This window comes from Chiloscyllium plagiosum, chromosome 11 (genome assembly GCF_004010195.1).
Source record: "Chiloscyllium plagiosum isolate BGI_BamShark_2017 chromosome 11, ASM401019v2, whole genome shotgun sequence".
NCBI lineage: Eukaryota > Metazoa > Chordata > Chondrichthyes > Orectolobiformes > Hemiscylliidae > Chiloscyllium > Chiloscyllium plagiosum.
Window position 1 is genome coordinate 4,630,656 of NC_057720.1, and position 24,863 is coordinate 4,655,518.

Here is a 24,863-nt window from a genome sequence, read left to right on the forward strand (position 1 = left end):
CTTTTTGGATGTACTCTGCTTTGTCCAGGATGACCGTCATTCTGCCTTTGTCTGCCGACCACTGCAACTGACAGCTGGAACTGACAACCGGAGGCGGCAGATTCAAACCACTACAAATGCCAGAGGAAAGATCACAGAAGCGCTTCACAGGAGTTTCCCAAGCACTGAGGATGTCACCCAGACAGGGGACGAAACGTCTGCAACACAAATTCCCAGCTCGGCGAACAGAACCACAACAACGAGCACCCGAGCTACAAACCTTCGCACAAACTTTGGATTTTATAAATGTTATGAAATAGCGGTGAACCCTTCTGTTAATTAAACCAAACACCCAGAAGAGCTCACCTCGCCTCGTAACTTGTTAAAGTATGAGTGACAAAGAACTCCCAAATTCTACTACTTAAAAAAATCAATATCAATTTATTCCTTAACTCTAAAAGTGAACATTAAACAACTATTCACAACTCTAAGCCCCCTTTCTCTTAACTGTTCATTACCTGCCTCCAACTCTATAACAATATACCATTCCAATAAAACTCTTACTAAACTTACATTAACTTAATTTTAAAACCATACAGCAGCTGTCGCCTTTGGAGTCTGTCTTCTTTCGGATGAAGATCTCCCTGGGCCGTCGTCTTTCTTTTTACTGTGAAGATGTTTCATATGAAAAGGTACCTTTGATAGAGTTTTTCAAACTTTTAATTCTCTCTCTCTCTCTCTCTCTCTCTCGATGGCAGTTACTCTGTCAATGGCAGTTATTCTCTGTCTGATTTTCAAAATGCCTGCTTTTTTAATACCCCCAACATTGCATCATCTTATTGATTCGATGTTGGCAAAACAATAGATTCAAGATTGATTGGGCTTTAGTAGCCTTGGGCATAATTTAAACTGACTGGTTGGGCATGGTGCCGGTGTAATTGTGGAAGATAGACTGTTCCACATAGCTAACAAAGAGACAGGTATAGCTGGGGCCATGCAGGTGCCCATAGCTACCCCTCTCATCTGGAGGAAGTGGGGGGATTCCAAGGAGAAATTCCAGAAGTAGCTTAGCTCGCTGAGCTGGAAAGTTAGTTTTTAGACGTTTCGTCACCATACTATGTAACATCTTTAGTGAGCCTCCAGACGAAGCACTGGTGTGTTTCCTGCTTTCTATTTCTATGTTTGGATTTCCTTGGGTTGGTGATGTCATTTCCTGTGGTGATATCATTTCCTATGGTGATGTAACTTCCTGTTCTTTTTCCCAGGGGGTGGTAAATGGGATCCAAGTCAATGTATTTGTTGATGGAGTTCTGGTTGGAATGCCATGCTTCCAGAAATTCTCATGTGTGTCTCTGTTTGGCTTGTCCTAGGATGGATGTGTTGTCCTAGTCAAAGTGGTGTCCTTCCTTATCTGTAAGGATACCAGTAAGAGAGGGTCATGTCGGTTTGTGGCTAGTTGATGTTCATGTATCCTGGTGGCTAGTATTCTGCCTGTTTGTCCAATGTAGTGTTTGCTACAGTTCTTGCATGGTATTTTGTAAATGACATTAGTTTTGCTTGTTGTCTGAATTGGGTCTTTCAAGTTCATTAGCTGCTGTTTTAGTGTGTAATAGAAAGCAGGAAACACCAGCAGTGCTTCTTCCGGAGACTCACTGAATATGTTACCTAATATGGTGGCGAAACGTCTAAAAATGAACCTTCCAGCTCAGCGAGCAAACCTACATCCAGAACCTCAACCTGGGCTAGAAATCTTCTCAAATCTCGAAGGAGAAATTGTTGAGGGTGAGGACCAGTTCAGCCAAATGAATAAGAGTGTCAGTGGAAGGGTACTGGTGGATATGTAGGGAGAGGAAGGAATGGAGGGCTTGGGTCCCTGGTCATGGCTGATGGAGGTGCTGAGGGACTAGATGTCCATAGTGAAAATGACACGCTGGGGCCAAGGAAGTGGAAGTCTTCGAGGAGGTATGCAAATGTACCTATTAGAGAAGGTGCAAAACTTGACCTACTCTTGGGAAATAAGGCAGGACAGATGACTGAGGTATCAGTGGGGGAGCACTTTGGGACCAGCGACCATAATTCTATTAGTTTTAAAAAGGATAGACCAGATCTAAAAGTTGAAGTTCTATATTGGAGAAAAGCCAATTTTGACGGCATTAGGTAAGAATTTACAAAAGCTGATTGGGCACACATGTTCACAGGTAAATGGACAGCTGGAAAATGGGAAGCCTTCAGAAATGAGATAACGAGAGTCCAGAGAAAGTATATTCATGTTATGGTGAAAGGAAAGGCTGGTAGGTATAGGGAATGTTGGATGATTAAAGAATTTGAGGGTTTGGTTAAGAAAAAGAAGGAAGCATATGTCAGGTATAGATAGGATAGATTGAGTTAGTCCTTAGAAGAGTATAACGGCAGTAGGAGTATACTTAAGAGAGAAATCAGGAGGGCAAAAAGAGGACATGAAATAGCTTTGGCAAATAGAGTTAAGGAGAATCCAAAAGATTTTTAAAAATACATTAAGGATAAAAGGGTAACTATGGAGAGAATAGCCCCCATCAAAGATCAGTAAGGCAACTTTTGTGTGGATACTCAGAAGATGGGGGAGATACTAAATGAGTATTTCGCAACAGTACTTACTGTGAAAAAGGATATGGAAGATATAGAATGTAGGGAAATAGATGATGACATCTTGAAAAATGTCGATATTACAGAGGAGGAACTGCTGGATGTCTTGAAATGCATAAAAGTGGACAAATCCCCAGGATCTGATCAGGTGTACCCTAGAACTCTGTGGGAAGGTAAGGAAGTGATTGCTGGGTTTCTTACTGAGATATTTGTATCATTGATAGTCACAGGTGAGATGCCAGAAGACTGGAGGTTGGCTAACATGGTGCCACTGTTTAAGAAAGGTGGTAAGGACAAGCCAGGGAACTATAGACCAGTGAGCCTGACGTCGGTGGTGGGCAAGTTGTTGGAGGGAATCCTGAGGGACAGGATGTACATGTATTTGGAAAGGCAAGGCCTGATTATGAATAGTCAACATGGTTTCATGTGTGGGAAATCATGTCACACAAACTTAATTGAATTTTTTGAAGAAGTAACAAAGAGGATTGATGAGGGCAGAATGGTAGATGTGATCTATATGGACTTCAGTAAGGCATTTGACAAGGTTTCCCATGGGAGACTGGTGAGCAAGGTTAGATCTCATGGAATACAGGGAGAACTCACAACTTTGATACAGAACTGGCTCAAAGGTAGAAGACAGAGGGTGGTGGTGGAGGGTTGTTTTTCAGACTGAAGGCCTGTGACCAGTGGAGTGCCACAAGGATCGGTGCTGGGTCCACTTCTTTTTGTCATTTATACAAATGATTTGGATGCGAGCATAAGAAGTATAATTAGTAAGTTTGCAGATGACACCAAAATTGGAGGTGTAGTGGACAGCGAAGAAGGTTACCTCAGTTTACAATGGGATCTTGATCAGATGGGCCAATGGGCTGAGGAGTGGCAGATAGAGTTTAATTCAGATAAATGCGAGGTGCTGCATTTTGGGAAAGCAAATCTTAGCAGGACTTATATGCTTAATGGTAAGGTCCTAGGGAGTGTTGCTGAACAAAGAGACCTTGGAGTGCAGGTTCATAGCTCCTTGAAAGTGGAGTCATAGGTAGATAGGATAGTGAAGAAGGTGTTTGGTATGCTTTCGTTTATTGGTCAGAGTATTGAGTACAGGAGTTAGGAGGTCATGTTGCGGCTGTACAGGACATTGGTTAGACCACTGTTGGAATATTGCGCGCAATTCTGGTCTCCTTCCTATCAGAAAGATGTTGTGAAACTTGAAAGGGTTTAGAAAAGATTTGCAAGGATGTTGCCAGGGTTTGGAGGATTTGAGCTATAGGGAGAGGCTGACAGGCTGGGGCTGTTTTCCCTGGAGTGTTGGAGGCTGATGGGTGACCTTATAGAGATTTATAAAATCATGAGGGGCATGGACAGGATAAATAGACAAAGTTTTTTCCCCGGGGTGGTTGAGTCCAGAGCTAGAGGGCATAGGTTTAGGGTGAGAGGGGAAAGATATAAAATAGACCTAACAGGCAACTTTTTCACTCAGAGGGTGGTACGTGTATGGAATGAGCTGCCAGAGGAAGTGGTGGAGGCTGGTACAATTGCAACATTTAAAAGGCATCAGGATGGGTATATGAAGAGGAAGGGTTGGTGCTGGCAGGTGGGACTAGATTGGTTTGGGATATCTGGTCAGCATGGACGAGTTGGACCGAAGGGTCTGTTTCCGTGCTGTACATCTCCATGACTGTATGACTGTACGAGGTGGAGGGCATGGGTGGTATCTTGAACCTATGTGGGGAGTTCCTGGACCGGGGAGGGGGGAGGTAGGACATTATTGGGGTATGTGGAGATGAATTCGGTGGGTAGGAGCAGGCTGAAACAGTGGGTCGACCAGGGTAGTTAGGCTTGTGAATCTTGGGTAGGAGGTAGAATTAGGTGGTGCAGGCTTCCCAAACCATGAGGTTGGAAGTTGTGGATTGGAGATCCCCGAGGTGATGAGGTTGTGTACGAATTCAATACGCATTGTGACTATGAACACGTGTTCCACCGCGTTCGCCTCCAAGCATACTTTATCAATCAGGACTACCGCTCAACATCCGAGGGCCCCTTCGCCTGCCTCCAATGCACCCCATCCACCTAGACACCCCGTGCTGGTCTATTACTCGGCCTCAACCTCTATATTTCCAACTGCCGCCGAGACATTAACCGCCTCAATCTGTCTACCCCCCTCCCCCACTCCAACCTCTCACCTTCACAATGCGCAGCCCTCCACTCCCTCTGCTCCAACCCTAACCTCACCATCAAACCAGCGGATAAAGGGAGTGCAGTGGTAGTTTGGCGCACTGACCTCTACACTGCTGAAGCCAGACGCCAACTTGAAGACACCTCCTCCTACTGACCCCTCAACAATGACCTCACCTCCCATCACGAAACCAACATCTCCCAGACTGTACACAACCTCATCACCTCAAGGGATCTCCCTCCCACTGCCTCCAACCTCATAGTTCAGGAACCCCGCACTGCCTGATTCTACCTCCTACCCAAGATCCACAAGCCTGACCACCCTGTCTGACCCATTGTCTGAGCCTGCTCCAGCCCCACCGAATTCAACTCCATTTACCTCGATACTATCCTGTTGCCCTGGTCCAAGAACTCTCCACTTAGGTTCGCGACACCACCCACGACCTCTACCTTCTCCAATACTTCTGTTTCCCCGGCCCCCAACACCTCATCTTCACCATGGACATATACACCTCCATCTGCCATAACCTGGGCATCCAAGCCCTCCATCTCTTCCTCTCCCGACCTCCCCACTAGTACCCGTCCACTGACACTCTCATTTGTTTGGGTGAACTGGTCTTCACCTCAACAATTTCTCCTTCCAATCCTCCCACTTCCTCCAGATGAAAGGGGTAGCCATGGGCACCCTCATGGGCCCCAGCTATGCCTGTCTCTTTGTCGGCTACGTGGAACAGTCTATCTTCTGCAGTTACACCGGCACCACCTTTTCCTCCACTACATTGATGACTGCATCGGCGCTATCTCATCCACCCACACCCTCCACCTCCTCCAATATTTCTGTTTCCCTGGCCCCGAACACCTCATCTTCACCATGGACATCAAGTCCCGATACACCTACATCAGGTTGAACAGTTCATCAACTTCACCAACACATTCCACCCCGACCTTAAATTCACCTGGACCATCTCTGGCACCTCTCTCTCCTTCCTGGACCTCTCCATCTCCGTCAACAGTGGTTAGCAAGATTAGAGCTCATGGAATAAAGGGACAACTAGCCATTTGGATATAGAACTGGCTCAAAAGTAGAAGACAGAGAATGGTAATGGAGGGTTGTTTTTCAGACTGGAGGCTTGTGACCAGTGGAGTGCCACAAGGATCAGTGCTTGGTCCAGTACTTTTTGTCATTTATATAAAAGATTTGGATATGAACATAGGAAGTATAGTTAGTAAGTTTGCAGATGACATCAAAATTGGAGGTGTAGTGGATATTGAAGAAAGTTACCTCAGATTACAACAGGATCTTGTTCAGATGGGCCAATGGGCTGAGAAGTGGCAGATGGGGTTTAATTTAGATAAATGTGACGTGCTGCATTTTGGGAAAGCAAATCAGAGCAGGACTTATACATTTAATGTAAGGTCCTAGGGAATGTTGCTGAACAAAGAGACCGTGGAGTGCAGGTTCAAAACGTCTTGAATGTGGAGTTGCAGGTAGGTAGAATAATGAATAAGGCATTTGGTATGCTTTCCTTTATTGAACGCAGCATTGAGTATAAGAGTTGGGAGGTCATGTTGTGGCTGTACAGGACATTGGTTAGGAATGTTGTGTGCAATTCTGGTCTCCTTCCTATCGGAAGGATGTGGTGAAATTTGAAAGGGTTCAGAAAAGATTTACAAAGACGTTACCAAGGTTGGAGGATTTGAGCTATAGGGAGAGGCTGAATAGACTGGATATGTTTTCCTTGGAGCATCGGAGAGCTGACCAGTGACTAAGTAAAGTCATAAGGGGCATGGATAGGATAAATAGACAAAGTCTTTTCCCTGGGGTCAGGGAGTCCAGAACTAGAGGGCATAGATTTAGGGTGCGAGGGGAAAGATATAAAAGAGACCGAAGAGGCAATGTTTTCACACAGTGGTACGTGTATGGAATGAGCTGCCAGAGGATGTGGTAGAGGCTGGTACAATTGCAACATTTAAAAGGCATCTGGATGGGTATATGCATAGGAAGGGTTTGGATGGATAGAGGCTAAATGCTGGCAAATGAGACTAGATTGGGTTGGAATATCTGGTTGGCTTGGACGAGTTGGACCGAAGGGTCTGTCTCCGTGCTGTACAGCTCGATAACACAATTTCACTTCAGCTCTGATGAAGAATTGCCAGAATCGAAATGTTAGCTTGCCCTCTCTCCATGGATGCTGCCTTACCCGCTGTGATCTCCAGCATTTGTTGTTTTCAGTGTGAGCTGTAGATGACGGACAGGGTTTGAGCTGGTTAATATAGCGCTGTATTTTGGAAAAAGGAAGTATTGAATAGAGGCTGAGGGATAAGAAGCCAATGTTAAGAAGTGACTCTTAAACAGCAGGCAGATATAAAGCGATTTTCCTTTTCCCAGGAGCAATGTTGCCTAAAAGATGGTCAAAGCTTCATAAATGATTGAATGTTGTTCAGGACATGGAATACGGGGGAGAACTTCTCTACAAAGTTACATTTGCCAGGATGCGTCAACATTTTCCTGTTATCACACAAACCGAGATAGAGATAGAGAGAGCCAGGAGGCGGCATCATCACTCACATGACACTCGGTATAAATGAAGCAGCTCACTGTGTCTGATGGATCTTCATCTCCGGCCGAGAGGATGCGCTGGAGTTTGGTTTTGGTGCAGTTTCTGGCGGTGCTGGCGCTGGGGATCCGCCCAAGCTCCGGGGCTGGTTCCTTGACCAGGTGTCCGTGTCCATCCCTGAATCTGTGCCAGCCTCTGCCCGCCGACCATCAGTACCAAGTCGAGGTAGGTATTTGCAAACCATTCAATTCTCTGGTTGCCTGGAAGTTGTCTTTTGAAGGCCATTGAGCAGCAACACTTGGAATGGAGTATTGGGATGGGAGCTCCTGTCTCTCCCCGTGTGCTGCTGCTCCTCTCCCCAGCCCCCGCTCTGTTGTGTGAGTTGGGAGAGATTCTCCTCTGGAGGATGTTCTTTCCCTCCCCGGGGCTGGCCTGGCTTCGGCTGGGGAACAGTGTCCCTCCCAGTCAGGCTCCAGCTCCACTCCGGGCCCTGGGGGATCCAGACTGGAGAAGGCTCCTTGAAACAAACCAAGGGTCAGGTCCAGGCTGAGGGGCTGAGTCCTGCTCAGGGACAGGGGGAGCTGGACTAGCTCAGATCCTTGTTGGGATGCAGAGAGGATCAAATTCTCTCCAATCCAGATGGGAAAGTGTGCAACTTGCTCTAGTTCCAGCCTGTGTGAAACAGGAGCCTCGGGAAAACTGAGCAGTGCAAAGATATTTTAACAAGGGCAGCAGCAGCAGGAAAAGATTTCTGTTAAACGGTGTCCCTGATGTACAGCCTCTGGAATGAAGTGTGATCCATTCTGGCAGTTTAATCCCATGGATCAGGATTGCTGTTTGCACAGAATATTTACCCAAGATATTTTAAATAATACTTTTCAAAGTTCATGGGGTGTGGACATCTCTACCTGGGCATTTCTTGCCTGTCCCTAGCTGGCCTTGAGAAGCTGGGGGATGAGCTGCCTTCTTGAACTGCTGCTGTAGGTTGACCCACAATGCCCTGAGGGAGGGAGTTCCAGGATTGTTACCCCGTGACACTGAAGCAGCAGTGATATACTTCTAAGTCAGGATGGTGAGTGGCTTGGAGGGGAATTTGCAGGTGGTGGTGTTCCCCTATATCTTCTGCCCTTGTCATTCTAGATGTAAGTGGTCAAGGGTTTGAAAGGTGCTATTGGAGGAGCCTTGGTGAATTTGTGCTGTGTGTCTTGTAGATAGTACACATTGTTGCTACTGAGTGTCCAGTGATGGGATGCTGAATGTGATAGGTACCACTCAAGTGGGGGCTGCTTTGTCTTGGATGGTGTCCAGCTTCTTGAGTGTTGTTGGAGCTGCACCTACCAAAACAAGTAGGGAGTATTCCAGCACACTCCTGACTTCTGCCTTCTGGATAATGGACACTTTTGTTGAATTCCTAACCACAGAATTCATAGCTTTAACCCGCTTTTGTATGGCATGGAGAAAGTGAGGACTGCCGATGCTGGACAAACTGGCATGTCCAGTTTTAGGTCAAAGGTATCTCCCAGAATGGTGATAATGTGGGATTCAGCAGTGGCAATGCCATTGAATGATAAGGTGTGATGGTTAGATTCTTTCTGCTTGGAGACAGTCATTGTCTGTGCTATGATTATAAATGCAGCACCAATTAAATCCTTTCTTTAAAAAAATATTCTGAGATGTAAACTCGTAAATGATGTGTGATCTTACAATGACAGCTTAATACCATAGTTGAGGCTTGCTGTTTTCACAGAATATTGACCCTGAAGCACCAGTTAAGAATCTTGGGGGTCACGTAATAAAATTGTGACTTCACCTCAGCTTTTGTCAACCTGAGATTCTGGTTTGGATTAAAGTGCATACAATTTAATAGATCTTAGGACAAACCTTAGTGTAAAATGACAATGTAACTGTTCAGTAGTTGCTGAGGTTCAGGGTAATGTTGCTCAGTGGACAGTGTGGTCACAAGGGATTCAGCAAATAACCTGCAGACTCAATCCCTTTCCTGGTCTGTTACCGGAGCGTGGATAATGTTATTTATTTTGAAGAAAGATTGATGTTGTTTCATGTCATTTCTTCGACTGACTGCCTTATTTTTGTAACAGGTCGTTGTCTTTGATAGTGGAGGAATGGATTGGAAACATTACGACTGGTCAAAGGTCACGACAATTGTTGCCTTTGGAAAGTATGACCGTGAGCTATTGTGTCATGCTCATGCAAATCATGTTCGAGTTGTCCTGAAAGGTAACTAATTTTATCACAAAAAAGAAAAAATCAAATCCTCACAAAATGCCAGCCTCATTACAACAGTCTTATAAAGGAACACAGTGTGCAGAGTTTTCTTAGCAATTCTAATTTGTCTTCCCTTAACATTCCATACATTCCTCCCCAGCTTTGATACAACAGTTGCAAATTATTCTGTGCAATGTATTAAAAATTTCACAATGACGCATCTTTTCTGTCTGCAAAGCATTACTTCCCATTGTCTAATTTTTCCACACATTTGCACTTCATGTTTCTACTTACCAATTCCTCTGTACATGTTTATAATGGAAAATATCTCTGCAAACTTGTTCAACAATATTGCAACCTCCCTGTTTTGTCTCTTCCAGTTTAGATTGCCATGAAGTAATATGAGATCAAAATCTTATATAAAAAAAGACAAGAAATTTCACAGTGGGGATTAATTCGGTGTGAATGCTCTAGTTGAAATATCCTTCATGTTTAATTTTGCTTTTACACTTACAGTGAACTCCAGAGTGGCTTTTCTCCATTATTGCTGGGGATTGGCCACTCCTGTATGTTTTGTTTTGCACCTTTCCTGTCAAGTTTGAGGTCTTTGCTGGGTGTGTGAGCACTGAGGCAGGAGTGGCTGGAAGTTAATAATAGCTTTTAAATTCAATTATGGAATGTGAGCATTGCTGGCTAGGCCAGCATTTATTGTCCTTATTGAATTGGCCAGGCAGTCATTTCGAATCAACCCCATTGCTGTGGTTAATGAGAACACCAGAGATGCATTAACATGAAAGTTGGATGGCACCAAAAGGAATAGATTAGATTAGATTAGATTAGATTTAGATTAGATTAGATTAGATTAGATTAGAATAGAAATATAATTGGATAAATTGAGACACTGGAAGAGGGTTGAATACTCAGTCAATGCTCATTAATTCTGAGCAAATATTCTACCTACCAAAAATAATAGATGAATAATCATGGTCTGTGGTTTGTGTAATTTCTCAATGTTGAGAAGTGAGAAATGTTACAAAATTGTCACGCCTCATTGGGATTGTACCCTGGATATCCAAGTCCTGCTACTCTCAGAGTCACACTAATTGTCATACATTTCATAAAACGATGCAAAGTTCCCCAAATTATTTGCATTTTAGACCCATATTGACATAAAGCAAGGGTCTGCTTTCTGTACTGAACACAAGTTGACATTTATTGCAAACAAATAGATTTCAGCTACAGGTAAACAATTATGAACTATTGGCATTTAACTCTAAAGGTTAAAACTCTAACCCCCCTTGTAAAATTGCCTCTATATACCAATACAGTCAGATACAGACAGAGAAACATATCTGGGTGGCATGGGCAGAGGGAAGTATTAGGAAGGCAGTTAATATGGTTCCTATTCCAGGGTTTGCTGAGATGCACCTTCTGGCTTGTCAGGACTTGCTACTCCTCAACCTCCTTTCTCTAGGGGCTTTCACTTGTTTGCAAGAGGCATAGGGTGACTGGATAGGAGGAAGTAAAATAGCTTTTATCAGACTTGAGGAGTTTTTACTGCTCATTCTTTTCTAGAGGTCCAATGATGTCTGCCCAAGTATTCTCACACACAACTATCTGGGAATCACTAACATAGTTGTTAGCAGGCAAAAGGTCCTTGTTATCAAAAATGGGTCAGCAGTGCTAGACCAGTCAGCAGCTCATTGCCAGCCAAAACTCTGTTGTACATACTCCTTGGCTCGAGCTCATCTACAACTAGACTTGCCCAGTGCTTGAACAAGCAGTTGTGTAAACAACGCTTACAATGAGTGTCAGACTATTTGCTTTTTTAAAAATGCAGCAATCCCTTCCTTCTATTGGGGAAGCAATGGCTTAGTGATATTGTTGCTGGACTGTTAATCCAGAGACCCAGGCAATATCCTAGGGATCAGAGTTCAAATTTTGCCGTGGCAAATGGTGGAATCAGAATTCAATAAACACCTGGAGTTAAAAGTCCAATGATGACCATGAATCCATTATCAATTGTTGGGGAAATAAAATCTGATTCACTAATGTCCTTTAGGGAAGGAAAGTGCTATCCTTACCTGGTCTGATCTACATGTGACTCCAAAACCCACAGCAATGTGGTTGACTGTTAACTGCCCTCTGGGCAATTAGGGTTGGGCAATGAATGCTGTCCAAGCCAGCAAAGCCCTCATCCCATGAATTAAAAAAAAATCTGTTTTCTCTTTACACATTTCAGGCTACAATTAAAAATGCAGAAATATTAAAAGGTAATGTCTTATGAACTGTTATGATAAAGCTTCCTCTTAACTGTTATGAAGTTATAAAGAAATCAGTTGCTGTCCAAAGTATAGAGTCAGATAGGTTGAGCCATTTTTTAAAGGAGACTATTGGAAGTCTTGGTGACCTTGTAGTTTGGAATACGTAGACACAGGTCACATGATATGCAAACTCCCATTAGAAATCAAGATCACTTTACTGTTTAAATATCTCTTCTAGGTCAGAAGGTTGGGTTTACCCTGGGACTTTACATTTAGTGCAGCACTGAGGGAGTGCTGCATTTCTGATGAAATACTGAACACCCTCTGCTGAGGTGCACATAGAAGGCCCCAATGGCACAATTTTACGAAGAACGGGAAGTTCTTGGGGTGCCCTAGGCAACATTTTTTCCTCATCTAACACCAATAAAACAATAAACTGATCCCTCTTGATTACCTAACTTCCTATTCATGGCCCCTTGCTGGGGATAAATAGATACAATATCTGCGAACAAGATATCAGTCATTATACTTTAGAAATAATTCTCTTGTTTTGAAGGAGATTCTTAGACTGTGGAAGGCACAATGTAAATTCAGCTACCAGGGAGATCTTCCTTGACTACTATCTAAGAACAACATAGGACAGTACAGCACAGGAATAGGCCATTCGGCCCACCAAGATTGTGCTGATACATGATATCTTTCTAAACTAAAAACCTTCTGCCTCTATGCGATCTGAGTCCCTCTATTCCCTGCCTATTCATGTACCTGTCATGATGCCTCTTAAACGTTATTATTCTACATGCTTTACCACTTCCTCTCAGTGCATTTCAGGCACTTACCACACTCTGTGTGAAAAAACATGCCTCTCACATCTCCTTTAAAGAATCCCCCCTTTACATTAAACTATGTGCCCTAACAAGTGACATTTCCAACCTTGAAAAAAAGACACTGATTATCCATTCTATTCAAGCCTTTCATAAATTTGTAAACTTCTATCGACTTCATATTTGCAATTCTTTCAGAGTTTGGGGCTGTCTGTTGTGCAAATGATGCCAGCAGCATGGGTTTAGATAGCTGGTTGGTGATGCCAGCAGCATGGGTTTAATTCCCACTTTGGCTGAGGTTACCATGAAGGACTCTCCTTCTCAATCTCTCCCCTTGCCTGAGGCGTGGTGACCCTCAGATTAAACCAACACCCATTGTCTTTCTCTAATTCATGAGAAGCCCTATGGTCTGGTTACAGTACATTGACTTTATCTTATAAATACCTGTTGCTCTTTCTTAATGCTTCACCAGCAACTATATCGCAGCAGAACCTGATAAATCGAAGGAAGCGAGCAAAGTGGATCAAAAAAAAAGTGCTGCTTGCAAGAAAGCATTTTATGGATGGCATCAATTTGGAAATGTGGGATGTCCTTAAACCTGGATCTGAAAATTATCACGCATTGCCCCACTTGGTTCAGGAAACTGCACACATCTTCCATCGGGAAATACCAGGATCTCAGGTAAAAGAGCCATTACTTTGACATGGTTTCTATTTAATTAGCATGAACCGTGACACTTTTTTCTGGATAAGTAAGATTATATCTGGCTGCTGTTTATTAATGCATTGTCACAGTACAAGGCTGCTTAGATAGTTCAGTTTGAAATAGCTTAATATGGTGGCTCAGTGGTTAGCATTGCTGCCTCACAGCACCAAGGTCCCAGGTTCAACTCTAGCCTCGGGTGACTGTGTGGGGTTTGCACCTTCTCTCTATGTGGGTATCCTCCTACAGTCCAAAGATGTGCTGATCAGGTGAATTGGCTGTGCTAAAATTGCCTGTAGTGTTAGGTGCATTAGTCAGAGGGAAGTAGGACCAGATGGGTTACTCTTCAGAGGGTCAGTGTGGACTTGTTGGGCCAAAGCGCCTGTTTCCACACTGTAGGGAATCTAATCTTAAACTGAATTTTCAGCAGATTAGCCCTTACAGTTCAGAATTATATAAATAAATTTCAGCTCAGCTTCCTGGGACGGAATGCGTGAAACCATAACTTTTACACAAGAATTATACAACACAGGAGGAGCCCATTTGGCCCACTGTGCTTGTGACTGTTCTTTGAGAGTTATTTATTCTGTATTCACAGTTACAATTAGAGCTACCACCAACAGAACAGAGAGATTTGAGAAGTCCTGTGCATAAATCACAAGAGGTTAGCATCCAAATTCAGCAGTTATTAGAGAAGGAACTGGAATGCTGATCTTTATTTAAAAGGTTATTGAGTATAAAAGTAGGTAGTAGACAGTGAGGTCTGCCAATGCTGGAGATCAGAGTTGAGAGTGTGCTGTTGGAAAAGCACAGCAGGTCAGACAGCATCTGAAGGAGCAGGAAAATCAACATTTCAGGCTGGAGCACTTCAAGTAGGTAATCTTTGCTAAAATTATACAAAGCAGTAGTTAGACCATCTGTTCTGAGGAAGGGTCACTCAATCTGAAATGTTAACTCAGATTCTCTCCACTGATGCTGCCAGACCTCTGAGTTTTTCCAGCAATTTCTACTTGTATCTCTGTCGTTAGTTAGATTACAGGAATATTGTGGACAATTTTGGTTCCCATAAGTAACGAAAAATGTACTGACACTGGAAGCAGTCTAGAGACGGTTCACAAGGCTGATGTCAGGTATGGAGGGACAGTCTTAAGAAGAGAGTTTGAATAAGTTGGCATGTACTGATTGGAGTTTAGAAGAATAAGAAGTGACTTTATTAAAACATACAAGATTCTTAGGGGACTCGACTGGGTATTTCTGCTTGTGAGAGATTCTAGGACCAGGGAGCATCATCTCAGAATAAGTTGTTGTTTATTTTAGACCGAGATGAGGAGGAATTTTTTTTTCCTCTCAGAGTGAATCTTTGCTGCAGAGGGCTGTTGAAGCTGGATCATTATATATATATTCACGGCTGAGATGGACAGAGTTTTAATTAGTAAGGGAATTAAGAGTTGTGAGGAAAGTGGAGATGCCAAAAAATGTTCAATATGCAAAATGTTTTGATAACATCAATGAGTAGAAAGTGTAACCAGTAGTATGTGGGCTAGTAACCAGTGAAAACAGCCCTTAGGTAATTGCCAAATGTGCTAGAGATTAGAAGAGGAGATTTGTTTAGAATATAGTGAATTATGATGATCAAGAATGTTCAGCCTGAAAGGATGTTGCCATAAAACATAGGAGCACAATCAAGCCATTCAGCCCATCAAGTGTGCTCTGCCACTCAGTGAGCTCATGGCTGATCTTATAATCCTCAACTTTCCTGCCTTTTCACCATAACCTTAGTTGCCTTACTGGTTACCAGCAACTGCAGTCCTTGTTTTTACCTAATAGTTATGACTGGTAGAGTAGCAGCCAATTTCGCTGCTTTATACTGAGTAGTTTTGAGGAACTGAACTCAATCAGGCATGAAGAAATTATCCATCACACCCCTGATCTGTGCCTCATAGGTGGTGGGACAGACTTTATAGAGCCAGGAGATAAATGCCACAGATTTCACAGCCTCTGACATGCTTTTGTAGCCACTATATTTTTTATTATTCATTCATAGGATATGGGTGTCGCTGGCTGGGCCAGAATTTAATGTCCATCCCTAATTCTCCTTCAGAAAGTGGTGCTTTCTGAACTGCTGCAGTTCATGTGATGTAGGAATACCCACAGTGGCATTAGGGAGGGAATTCCAGGGTTTTGACCCAGTGACAGTGAAGGAACAGCGATATATTTCCAAGTCAGGATGGTGAGTAGCTTGGAGGGGAATTTGCAGAGAGTGGTGTTCTTGCTGCCCTTGTCCCCCTCAATGGAAGTGATCATGGCTTGGAAAGTGTTATGTAAAGATCTTTGCTGAATTTTTGCAGTGCATCTTGTGGATAGTATACTGTGCTGTTACTGAGTGTTGGTGGTGAAGGGAGTGGAATTTTGTGGATGTGGTGCCAATCAAGCGGGTTGCTTTGTCCTGGATGGTGTTGAGCTTCTTGAGTGTTGTTGGAGCTGCACCCATCCAGGCAAGTGGGGAGCATTCCAACACACTCCTGACTTGTGCCTGGTAGATGGTGGGCAGGCTCTGCCATAGATATTCCTAGCCTCTGACCTGCTGTTGGAGTCCTGCAGTGAGTAACTCAGATGTATATGCTTGATTTCATCTCATTCCCTTAGAAGAAATTAATTTCTTGTTATTTTTCTACTTTAGGTCACATTTAACGTACCTTGGTCTCCGCATTGTAAAATTGGTCGATGTTTTGATTACACAGCAATTGCAAATGCCTGTGACTTCTTATTTGTGATGTCATTTGACATAGAACGTAGAACGCTAGGTGATTGTCTTGCAAAGCCAAATGCGCCCTATAACAAGACATTAGCAGGTATGTACTAAATCACTTTCTGGTTCAGGGTTTACCCATCCTGCATCAATGTTGATCTAAAACTGTCATTAATTTTTCCCCTTTAGGTCTCTCAGCTTATATCAATCTAGGTATTGATTCCAAGAAACTCCTAATGGGAGTTCCCTGGTATGGTTATGACTATACTTGCCAGCGCTTCCTTGAGGTAAGGCTAAAATGATTAGTTTACCTTGCACAAGAAATCAGTTTGAAATTTGATTATGTCTAATATATCCCTCTGATGTTCATTCAGGGTGTCTACTTGTATTTTGGAATAGTCTATTTTTTTTCCGTTAAAAATCATACAACACCAGGTTTTAGAGTCATAGAGATGTACAGCACAGAAACAGACCCTTCAGTCCAACTCATCCATGCTGACCAGATATACCAACCCAATCTAGTCCCACCTGCCAGCACCTGGCCCATATCACTCCAAACCCTTCCTATTCATATACCCATTCAGATGCCTTTTAACTGTTGCAATTGTACCAGCCTCCACCACTTCCAGTGGTAGCTCATTCCATACACGTACCACCCTCTGCGTGAAAAAGTTGCCCCTTACGTCTCTTTTATATCTTCCCCCTCTCAGCCTAAACCTATGCCCTCTAGTTCTGGACTCCCCCACCCCAGGGAAAAGACTTTGTCTATTTATCCTATCCATGCTCCTCATGATTTTATAAACCTCTACAAGGTCACCCTCAGCCTCCGACACTCCAGGGAAAACAGCCCCAGCCTATTCAGCCTTTCCCAATAGCTCAAATCCTCTAACCCTGGGAACATCCTTGTAAATCTTTTCTGAATCCTTTCAAGTTTCACAATATCTTTCCGATAGGAAGGAGACCAGAATTGCACGAAATACTCCAACAGTGGCCTAACCAATGTCCTGAATAGCTGCAACATGACCTCCCAACTCCTGTACTCAATACCTTGACCAATAAAGGAAAGCATACCAAATGCCTTCTTCACTAACCTATCTACCTGTGACTTCACTTTCAAGGAGCTATGAACCTGCACTCCAAGGTCTCTTTGTTCAGCAACACTGCCTAGGACCTTACCATTAAGTGTATAAGTCCTGCTAAGATTTGCTTTCCCAAAATGCAGTACCTCGCATTTATCTGAATTAAACTCCATCTGCCACTTCTCAGCCCAATGGCCCATCTGGTCAAGATCCCATTGTTAGCTGAGTCCAACAGGTTTATTTGGAAACATTAGCATTCGAAGCGCTGCTTCTTCATCGGGTGGTTGTGAAGCAGGACTGGAAGACACAGAGTTTATAGCAAAATGTTACAGTATCAAGCAATTGCAATATAGTAAACAAACTTAGATTAACTATTTCATCTTTTAGAATAATTTTGCCAGTTTCGGTTCATTAGTATGTAAATTCCAGAACTCCTTTTAAGTCACATTTTCAAGATAACTTCAGATTTTCTAACAAAATGTGTCACCTCGGTTCAGATAATGCATTAAAGGTGTGAGGTTAAAGTCTATCTCTGTCCCAATTTTGAGTCAAACTGGTTCTATTTCGAAAGTGGGATTTACAGAATCTTACATGGATTGACTGTAGGTTATGCATTTTTTGAGCAACATAAAATATAATACTGCAAATACAGATTTTACGTTGGCTAACTTGCTTTCATGAAAACATAGAAAAAAGGAAGTGTAGGCCATTGGCCCCTCGAGCCTTCTCTGTTATTCATAAAATCTTGGCTGACATTTCAATTCAATACCCTGTTCCAGGTTTCTCCCCATATCCTTTGATCCCTCTAATCCTAAGAACTGTGACTTCTTCTTGAAAATCTTTTAATGTTTTCAAAATTTTGCTTCCTTCTCCATTAATTTCTTTGATATTTACACTCATTTTTCAGTTGTATCCATTTGACTTAGATATTGAATGAATGAATGATTTTGTTGTCATGTGTATTTTCCAGTGAGAAAAACAGTAGTGAAAAGCTTTTCCACTGTTGCCATGATCTGGCACCATTTTGAATATTTTTTAAGAATAAGAAAAAAAAGATGTAACTTAAAAATTGATTACTGACTCCAGAAAACTCAGAATAGGAGTTCCATGTTATGGTTATGTCCAGCCTTGTCAGTGCTTCCTTGAGGCAAATAAAACAGTGAAGCTAATTTATCTGTAACTGTTCAGCCAGGACATTTATATGTTAAAACAACCCAATAGTTTTCATTTGTAAGCTTGTCTGGGGACGACTTGAGGGCGGCATGGTGGCTCAGTAGTTAGCAATGCAACCTCACAGTGCCAGGGACCCAGGTTTGATTCCTGCCTTGGGTGACTGAGTGGAGTTTGCACATTCTCCCTGTGTCTGCATAGGTTTCCTCTGGGTGCTCCGGTTTCCTCCCACAATCCAAAGATGTGCAGGTTAGGTGAATTGGCCATGCTAAATTGCCCATAGTGTCAGGTGCATTAGTCAGAGGGAAATTGGTCAGGGTGGGTTACTCTCCGGAGGATTGGTGGGGACTTGTTGGGCTGAATGGCCTGTTTCCACACTGTAGATAACCTAATCTACTTCAGTAATGTTGTTCTGTTTATTTTGAGGGAGTTGGTGACCACCAAAGAGTCTAGAAGAACTAAGCAAGTAGTACAGAAGAGACCTTTGATTATGAAAATATGGGCTGCTCATGGGAGTACAATAGAGGTTTCATAGGGAGGTCAGGGAAGATTTGGAAGATGTAGAGTGATAAGAAATTTGAGAGGGGAACAGATATTGTTCACTGGTTCACTAATGTGCTTTATGAAAGGAAAGGGAAAGAAATTGGATGCGAGCCATGATCTTATCATATGGTGGGGTAGGTTTGAGTTGCTGAATGACCTACTCCTGTTCCTGTTTCTTCAGATTTATGGTTTTAATTCTGCCATCCTCACCTACAATGTCCTATATGTGCTCCAGGCCCCCAAAATGACCCCTACGAGCCAGTTGGGTTCAAAGGCAATGAGGAATGGCCAACAAACGCTGACCTTGCTGGTGATGCCCAAATCGAACCACAGATTCACAGAATCCCGACAGTGTAGAAGAAGGCCACACTGACTCTTTGAAGAGCATCCCATCCAGACCCACCCCCATCATGTAACCCCACATTTGCCATGACTAACCCACTTAGTCTGTACATCCTTGGACACTACAGACAATTTAGCATGGCCATTCCACCTAACCTGCACATCTTTGGACTGTGGGAAGAAACAGAGCACCCAGAGGAAACCCACACAGACATGGGGAGAATGTGCAAACTCCAAACCCGGATCCCTGGCACTGTGAGGCAGCAGTGCTAACCACTGAGTTACCATGCCATGAACAAATCCTGTGAACAAATAAAGAAGAAAAAAGCATTTCTGCATGTACAGGTAAGAATCCAATGATGTGTTGCCTCCCTGCCTCCTGGGTAAAGGAGGTCACGCAGTGGCTGCCTGAGGGGAGAGGATGGCAGCTAACGGTTAAGGCCAATGACAAGTTGCCTTCATGGAAAGAAGCACATGGTTTTGCAATCCAGGGAGTTCAGAGAGACAGCTAGCACACAGAACCACAGCAGTAGTCAACTTTGGATGAAGGGGAGGCAATGGCCGAGTGGTGTTATCACTAGACTATCAATCAGAAACTCCAGGGGACCTGGCTGATGTGTTTCTCAATCCCATCCTCCTGCCTTCTCCCTGTAAGCCTTGATCCCCTTACTCATCAAAAACCTATCGATCACTGTCTTAAATACTCTCAATGATTTGGCCCCCACAGCCCTCTGCGGCAATGAGTTCCACAGGTTCACTACCCTCTGGCTGAAGAAATTCCTCCTCCTCATCTCAATGCTAACGGGTTGTCCCTTTACTTTGAGGCTGTAATCTCGGGTCCTCATCTCCCCTTTGAGTGGAAACACCTTCTTGATGTCCACTCTATCCAGGCCTCTCAGTATTCTGTAAGTTTCAGTCAGATCCCCTCTCATCCTTCTGAACTCTATCAAGTACAGACTTCTCAACCGTTCCTCCTATGACAAGCCCTTCTTCCCCAGATTATTCTTGTAAACCTCCTCTGGATCCCCTGCATAGCCAGAACATCCTTCCTGGCACACAGCATGCACAAATATTCCAAACCACAATATTCCAAATGCAATGTAACCAGAGTCTGAGATAGCCTCAGCAGTACACCTCCGCTTTTGTATTCTAACCCTCTCGAGATTAATGCTAACATTGCAATTGCCTTCCGAACTGCCAACTGAATCTGCAGGGTAACCTTAAGAGAATCCTGAACTAGTACTCCGAAGTCCCTTTGTGCTTCAGATTTCTGAGGCCTTTCCCCATTTAGAAAATAGTTTTTGCCTCTCTTCTTCACTTGCATTTCATCTGCTACTTCTTTGTCCATTCTCCTGGCCTAATTGAGTTCTTCATTAGAAATTATATGCCTTTTAATATCTTAAATTGTCTGGCATTTTTAAAAATAATCTCACTGTTTCTGCATTTTTGAAGGAACCACAGGAACTCTATTCACAAGTGTTGTTGCTCTTTTTGTACTTTTCAGGCTGGTAGATGTGATTTGACAGTGTTCCATTTCAGTAAATCCAGTTGCAGCTTTCGAGCCAGCCGTTGGATACCGTACAAGGAGATCATGAGACACCTGCCGAAATCACTTAGTGGCAGATACTGGGATGATGACCATAAAGCCCCCTACTATATCTACATGGTAAGACTATCCATCAAAGCAATGTGGAGGCTGTGTATTTCAATTTGACTTGTAGAATGTGAACATTGCAGTGTTTCATTTCCTTTATATACTCATGTACGTGGACAATGGCTGGCTGGAACAATATTTATTGTCCCTAATTGTCCCCGAAGAAGGTGGTGTCTTTCTGAATTGCTGCAATCCAGGGAATGGAAGGAGACCTAGAGAGCTGTTAGTGACAGAGTTCCAAAATATTGAGCCAGGCACAGCGAAGTAACAGAGATATTGAGTGGCTGAGGAAAGATTGTTGTTATTGGTAACATATAGTCATAGAGGTCGACAGCACAGAAAAAAGCCCTTCAGCCCATCATATCTGTGCCTGTCAAAACAACCACCTGACTATTCTAATCCCTTTTACATCACTTGGCCTATAGCCTTGCATAGCTTGGCTTCCTAGACTTTAGGGTCTAGAAATCCCTTTTTTAATCCTATTTTCCTTTCCATCTTCAATGCATTATTTCATACATCAGTCTTTGATCAAGCAGTTAGTCATTATCCTAACATTTCCTTAAGGTGTCTCGATGTCAGGTTTTTATGGATAGTGTTCTAAGAAATACTACAGGAGAAAGTGAGGTCTGCAGATGCTGGAGATCAGAGCTGAAAATGTGTTGCTGGTAAAGCACAGCAGGTCAGGCAGCATCCAAGGAACAGGAGAATCGACGTTTCGGGCATAAGAGAATCGACGTTTCGGGCATTCCTGATGAAGGGCTTATGCCCGAAAGTCAATTCTCCTGTTCCTTGGATGCTGCCTGACCTGCTGTGCTTTACCAGCAACACATTTTCAGCTAAGAAATACTACACTATATTACTAATAAAGGCACTATATGAATGCAGATTGTTTTGTTCTTAAATCAAGACCAAAGAATGTCGTTGTATTGAGCTGGATTTTCATACTTGAGCTAAGAATGCTGGGCACCATGAATCCTTGAAAAGGTGATCAGACTCTCTCCTCAAAAACCTAGGGGTGAGGGGGACACAAGAGTATACCTGAGAGTGAGGGGTTGGCACAGCGGGGAGAGGAGAGCACTGGGGGACCAGGATGGCACGCTATAGGCTTATGATCCGCATTGACATTCACCCCTTATCCCAGTGCCAGGAATCTTGAATCATGTGGGCCTAACTCTGTTGGACACATCTGTTTAAGACAATTGAAAATGTGTCGCTCAGTAACCATCATTGTTATCTAATTAGTTGAAATTTGTCAAACTTGTAGCTAATTCAGTTAGATGAAAATTATTTTACCAGCATTAGCCACTTATTCAGTTATTTGTACTCTACCCCAATCTTCAGCCAAATACTTTCATTACTTTTGCCAATTTTAGTAATTTGAAGAATTAAAGGAGTTGACATTTATTCTCATTCAAAATCCTGTGATCTCAATGAAGAATTAGTGACTATCATTTTTGAGTATTACTTTCTGATTTTATTTCTAAAAATGTAAATGTGCAAAAAGCACATTGCAGAGTATACAGTACTAGGTATTTTTAATTAAGCGGTTCAGAAATGTTATGACACACCTCAGTAGCAAACCTTGTCTTCTGGCTTAGAGGCAGGGACACTACTGTTGGACTGTAAGATGCTTCACCACAGTATAAGTAAGAGTGCAGTGGTTTTCATAAGCTGTTACAAAGGAGGGTGTTTTATGCACTCATGGGATGTGAGTGTCACTGGCTAGGCCAGTATTTGTTGCCTAAACCTCCCCTGTGTAACTCTCGTTGGCTTTGTTTTTTGCAGGTTAATAATACACACCACGAGGTTTGGTATGACGATCCAGATAGCATTTCATTGAAATCATCTATCGTGAAGAAATTAAAACTTCGTGGCATTGGTGTATGGATTGGAAATTTCCTAAACTACGGTGCAAACCCCACAACAGCAGCACAGACAAAAGAGATGTGGGATGCCCTAATTTCCGAATGAGTGAAGTGTCAAACTGAAATCATCTACGATCCACATAAAATAAATCTTTTATTTTACAAGTGAACACAGCTTTTTAAAAAAAGGCAAAATAGTCATAGAATGCCGACAGTGTGGAAGCAGGTAATTCAGCACATCGAGTCACACCAACCCTCTGAACAGCATCCCACCCAAACCTACCCACATACACTATCCCTGTAACCCTGCATTTCCCGTAGCTAATCCATTTAGCCTACACATTCCTGGACACTATGGGATATTTAGCATGGCCTATGCACTTAATCTGCACATCTTTGAATTATGAGTGGAAACCAGAGCACCTGGAGGATGATCCAGGAATAAGCATTAACATTTCCACTTATCAATGGTATTGTTAGCCAATGGAAGCAAATTTAGGACTGCAGCTTTGGTTGCAAGATTAAATCACTTCAGTCAAAATCTGTAGAAATTTTTATTGGAGCAGGTGATGGCCTAGCAGTATTACTGCTGGACCAGAGACCCAGGCTAATGATCCAAGGGAGCTAGGTTCAAATCCTACCACGGCAGATGGTGGAATTTGAATTCAATTTAAAAAGAAATCTGGCACTATGACTCTAATGATGACCGTGAATCCATTGGGAGAAAAAACCCACCTGGTTCACTAATGTCCTTTAGGGCAGAAAACTGCTGTCCTTACCTGGTCTGGCCTACACATGATTCCAGACCCACAGCAATGTGGTTGACTCTTAACTGCCCTCTGGGCTATTAGGAATGGGTAATAAATGCTGCCTGGGCAGTGATGCCCTCATCTATGAATGGAGGAAAAACACCTTTTTATTGTAATTACTAACAGTGTAGGTTAAAACTTGAAGTCATGAGCTACTTCAAACTCAGTAAACAATTCACCCTTTTCATTGGTGTTCTATTCCAGTGCGGCCTACTTTATTCACAACTTAAATTTTGACTTTTCCATTTTATGATTTTACTTTGCGGACGGTCATCATTTTGAACATTGACAACATTGAACTTTTAGTTTCTTCACCAAGCAATGTAAATAACCTTCTTTCTTAATTATCAAACCCCAAATGCTGTAATTATTTGAATTTTAAATCTCTTGTGTGCCATACAGTTGTCTATTCCTAAAAGTCAACTTGGGGAGGTGGTGGTGTAGTGGTATTGTCACTGCGCTAGCAAACCTACAATCGGGAGGTTTCAAACCCACCGTGGCAGGTGGTGAAATTGGAATTCAGTAAAATGCCAGTCTAATAGTATCCATGTAACCATGCGGCTCAGTGGTTAGCACTGCTACCTCACAGCGCCAGGGACCTAGTTCAGTTCCAGCCTTGGGCCTCTGTGTGGAGGCCTCTGTGTGTTTGCACATTCTGTGTGGGTTTTCTCCAGGTGCTCCAGTTTCGTCCCACAGTATAAAGCTGTGCAGGTTAGGTGGATTGGCCATGTTCAATTGCCTATAGTGTGCAGGGATGTGTAGGTTAGGTAGGTCAGCCAAGGGAAATGCAGAGTTATGGGGATAAGCTGGAGATCTGAGTGTGATTCTGTTTGGAACGTCAGTGCAGACCCAATGGGTTGAATGGCATGTTTCTGCATGCAAGGATTCTGTATAACTATTGTTATTAAAAGAAAAACACTAATTTATCTCGGAGAATGTCAAATATTACCCTTGGTCTGACTTCAATGTGACTGCAGGCTCAAAGCAAGCTCTTAACTACCCTCTGGGCAATTAGGGGTAGGCAATAAATGCTGGCCTCATGAGTGATGTCACCACCTTGTGAGTAAATATATTTATATTTTTTAAATTACATAAACATGTCTCACAAATAAAATGCTATTTCCGAAGTAAGAGTTTAATTGTGTTTCTCAGAGGGAATTGTGTAAATGTAAAATATTCTGATCTTAAGATTTCTCATTGAATTAATCTTTGCACTATTAAAGTTACCATTGTCCTCCAAGATCTTTGGGCTACTTTCTCAATAGAGGAAGAGAACTGATTATGGTATAAGCTGAGGGTCACCCG

General features: G+C 42.9%; 1 protein-coding gene across 1 annotated transcript; it reads left to right on the forward strand.

Annotated features, from left to right (window-relative positions):
• The first annotated feature begins 7,358 nt into the window (after positions 1-7,358).
• Positions 7,359-22,954, forward strand: LOC122554697 (di-N-acetylchitobiase-like). The gene is made up of 7 exons (XM_043700075.1): positions 7,359-7,556; positions 9,431-9,569; positions 13,118-13,326; positions 16,028-16,199; positions 16,286-16,383; positions 20,735-20,896; positions 22,670-22,954. The coding sequence occupies exons 1-7, from the start codon at positions 7,359-7,361 to the stop codon at positions 22,853-22,855; spliced, it is 1,164 nt and encodes a 387-aa protein (XP_043556010.1). The 3' UTR covers positions 22,856-22,954.
• Positions 22,955-24,863: the final 1,909 nt, after the last annotated feature.

Excerpts from the sequence above, each read along its gene's own strand:
- LOC122554697 (XM_043700075.1), top strand. The coding sequence starts at position 7,359 with ATGAAGCAGCTCACTGTGTCTGATGGATCTTCATCTCCGGCCGAGAGG. Across the intron at positions 13,327-16,027 it reads GGGAAATACCAGGATCTCAG|GTCACATTTAACGTACCTTG; the intron begins GTAAAAGAGCCA and ends TTTCTACTTTAG. Across the intron at positions 16,384-20,734 it reads CTTGCCAGCGCTTCCTTGAG|GCTGGTAGATGTGATTTGAC; the intron begins GTAAGGCTAAAA and ends TGTACTTTTCAG.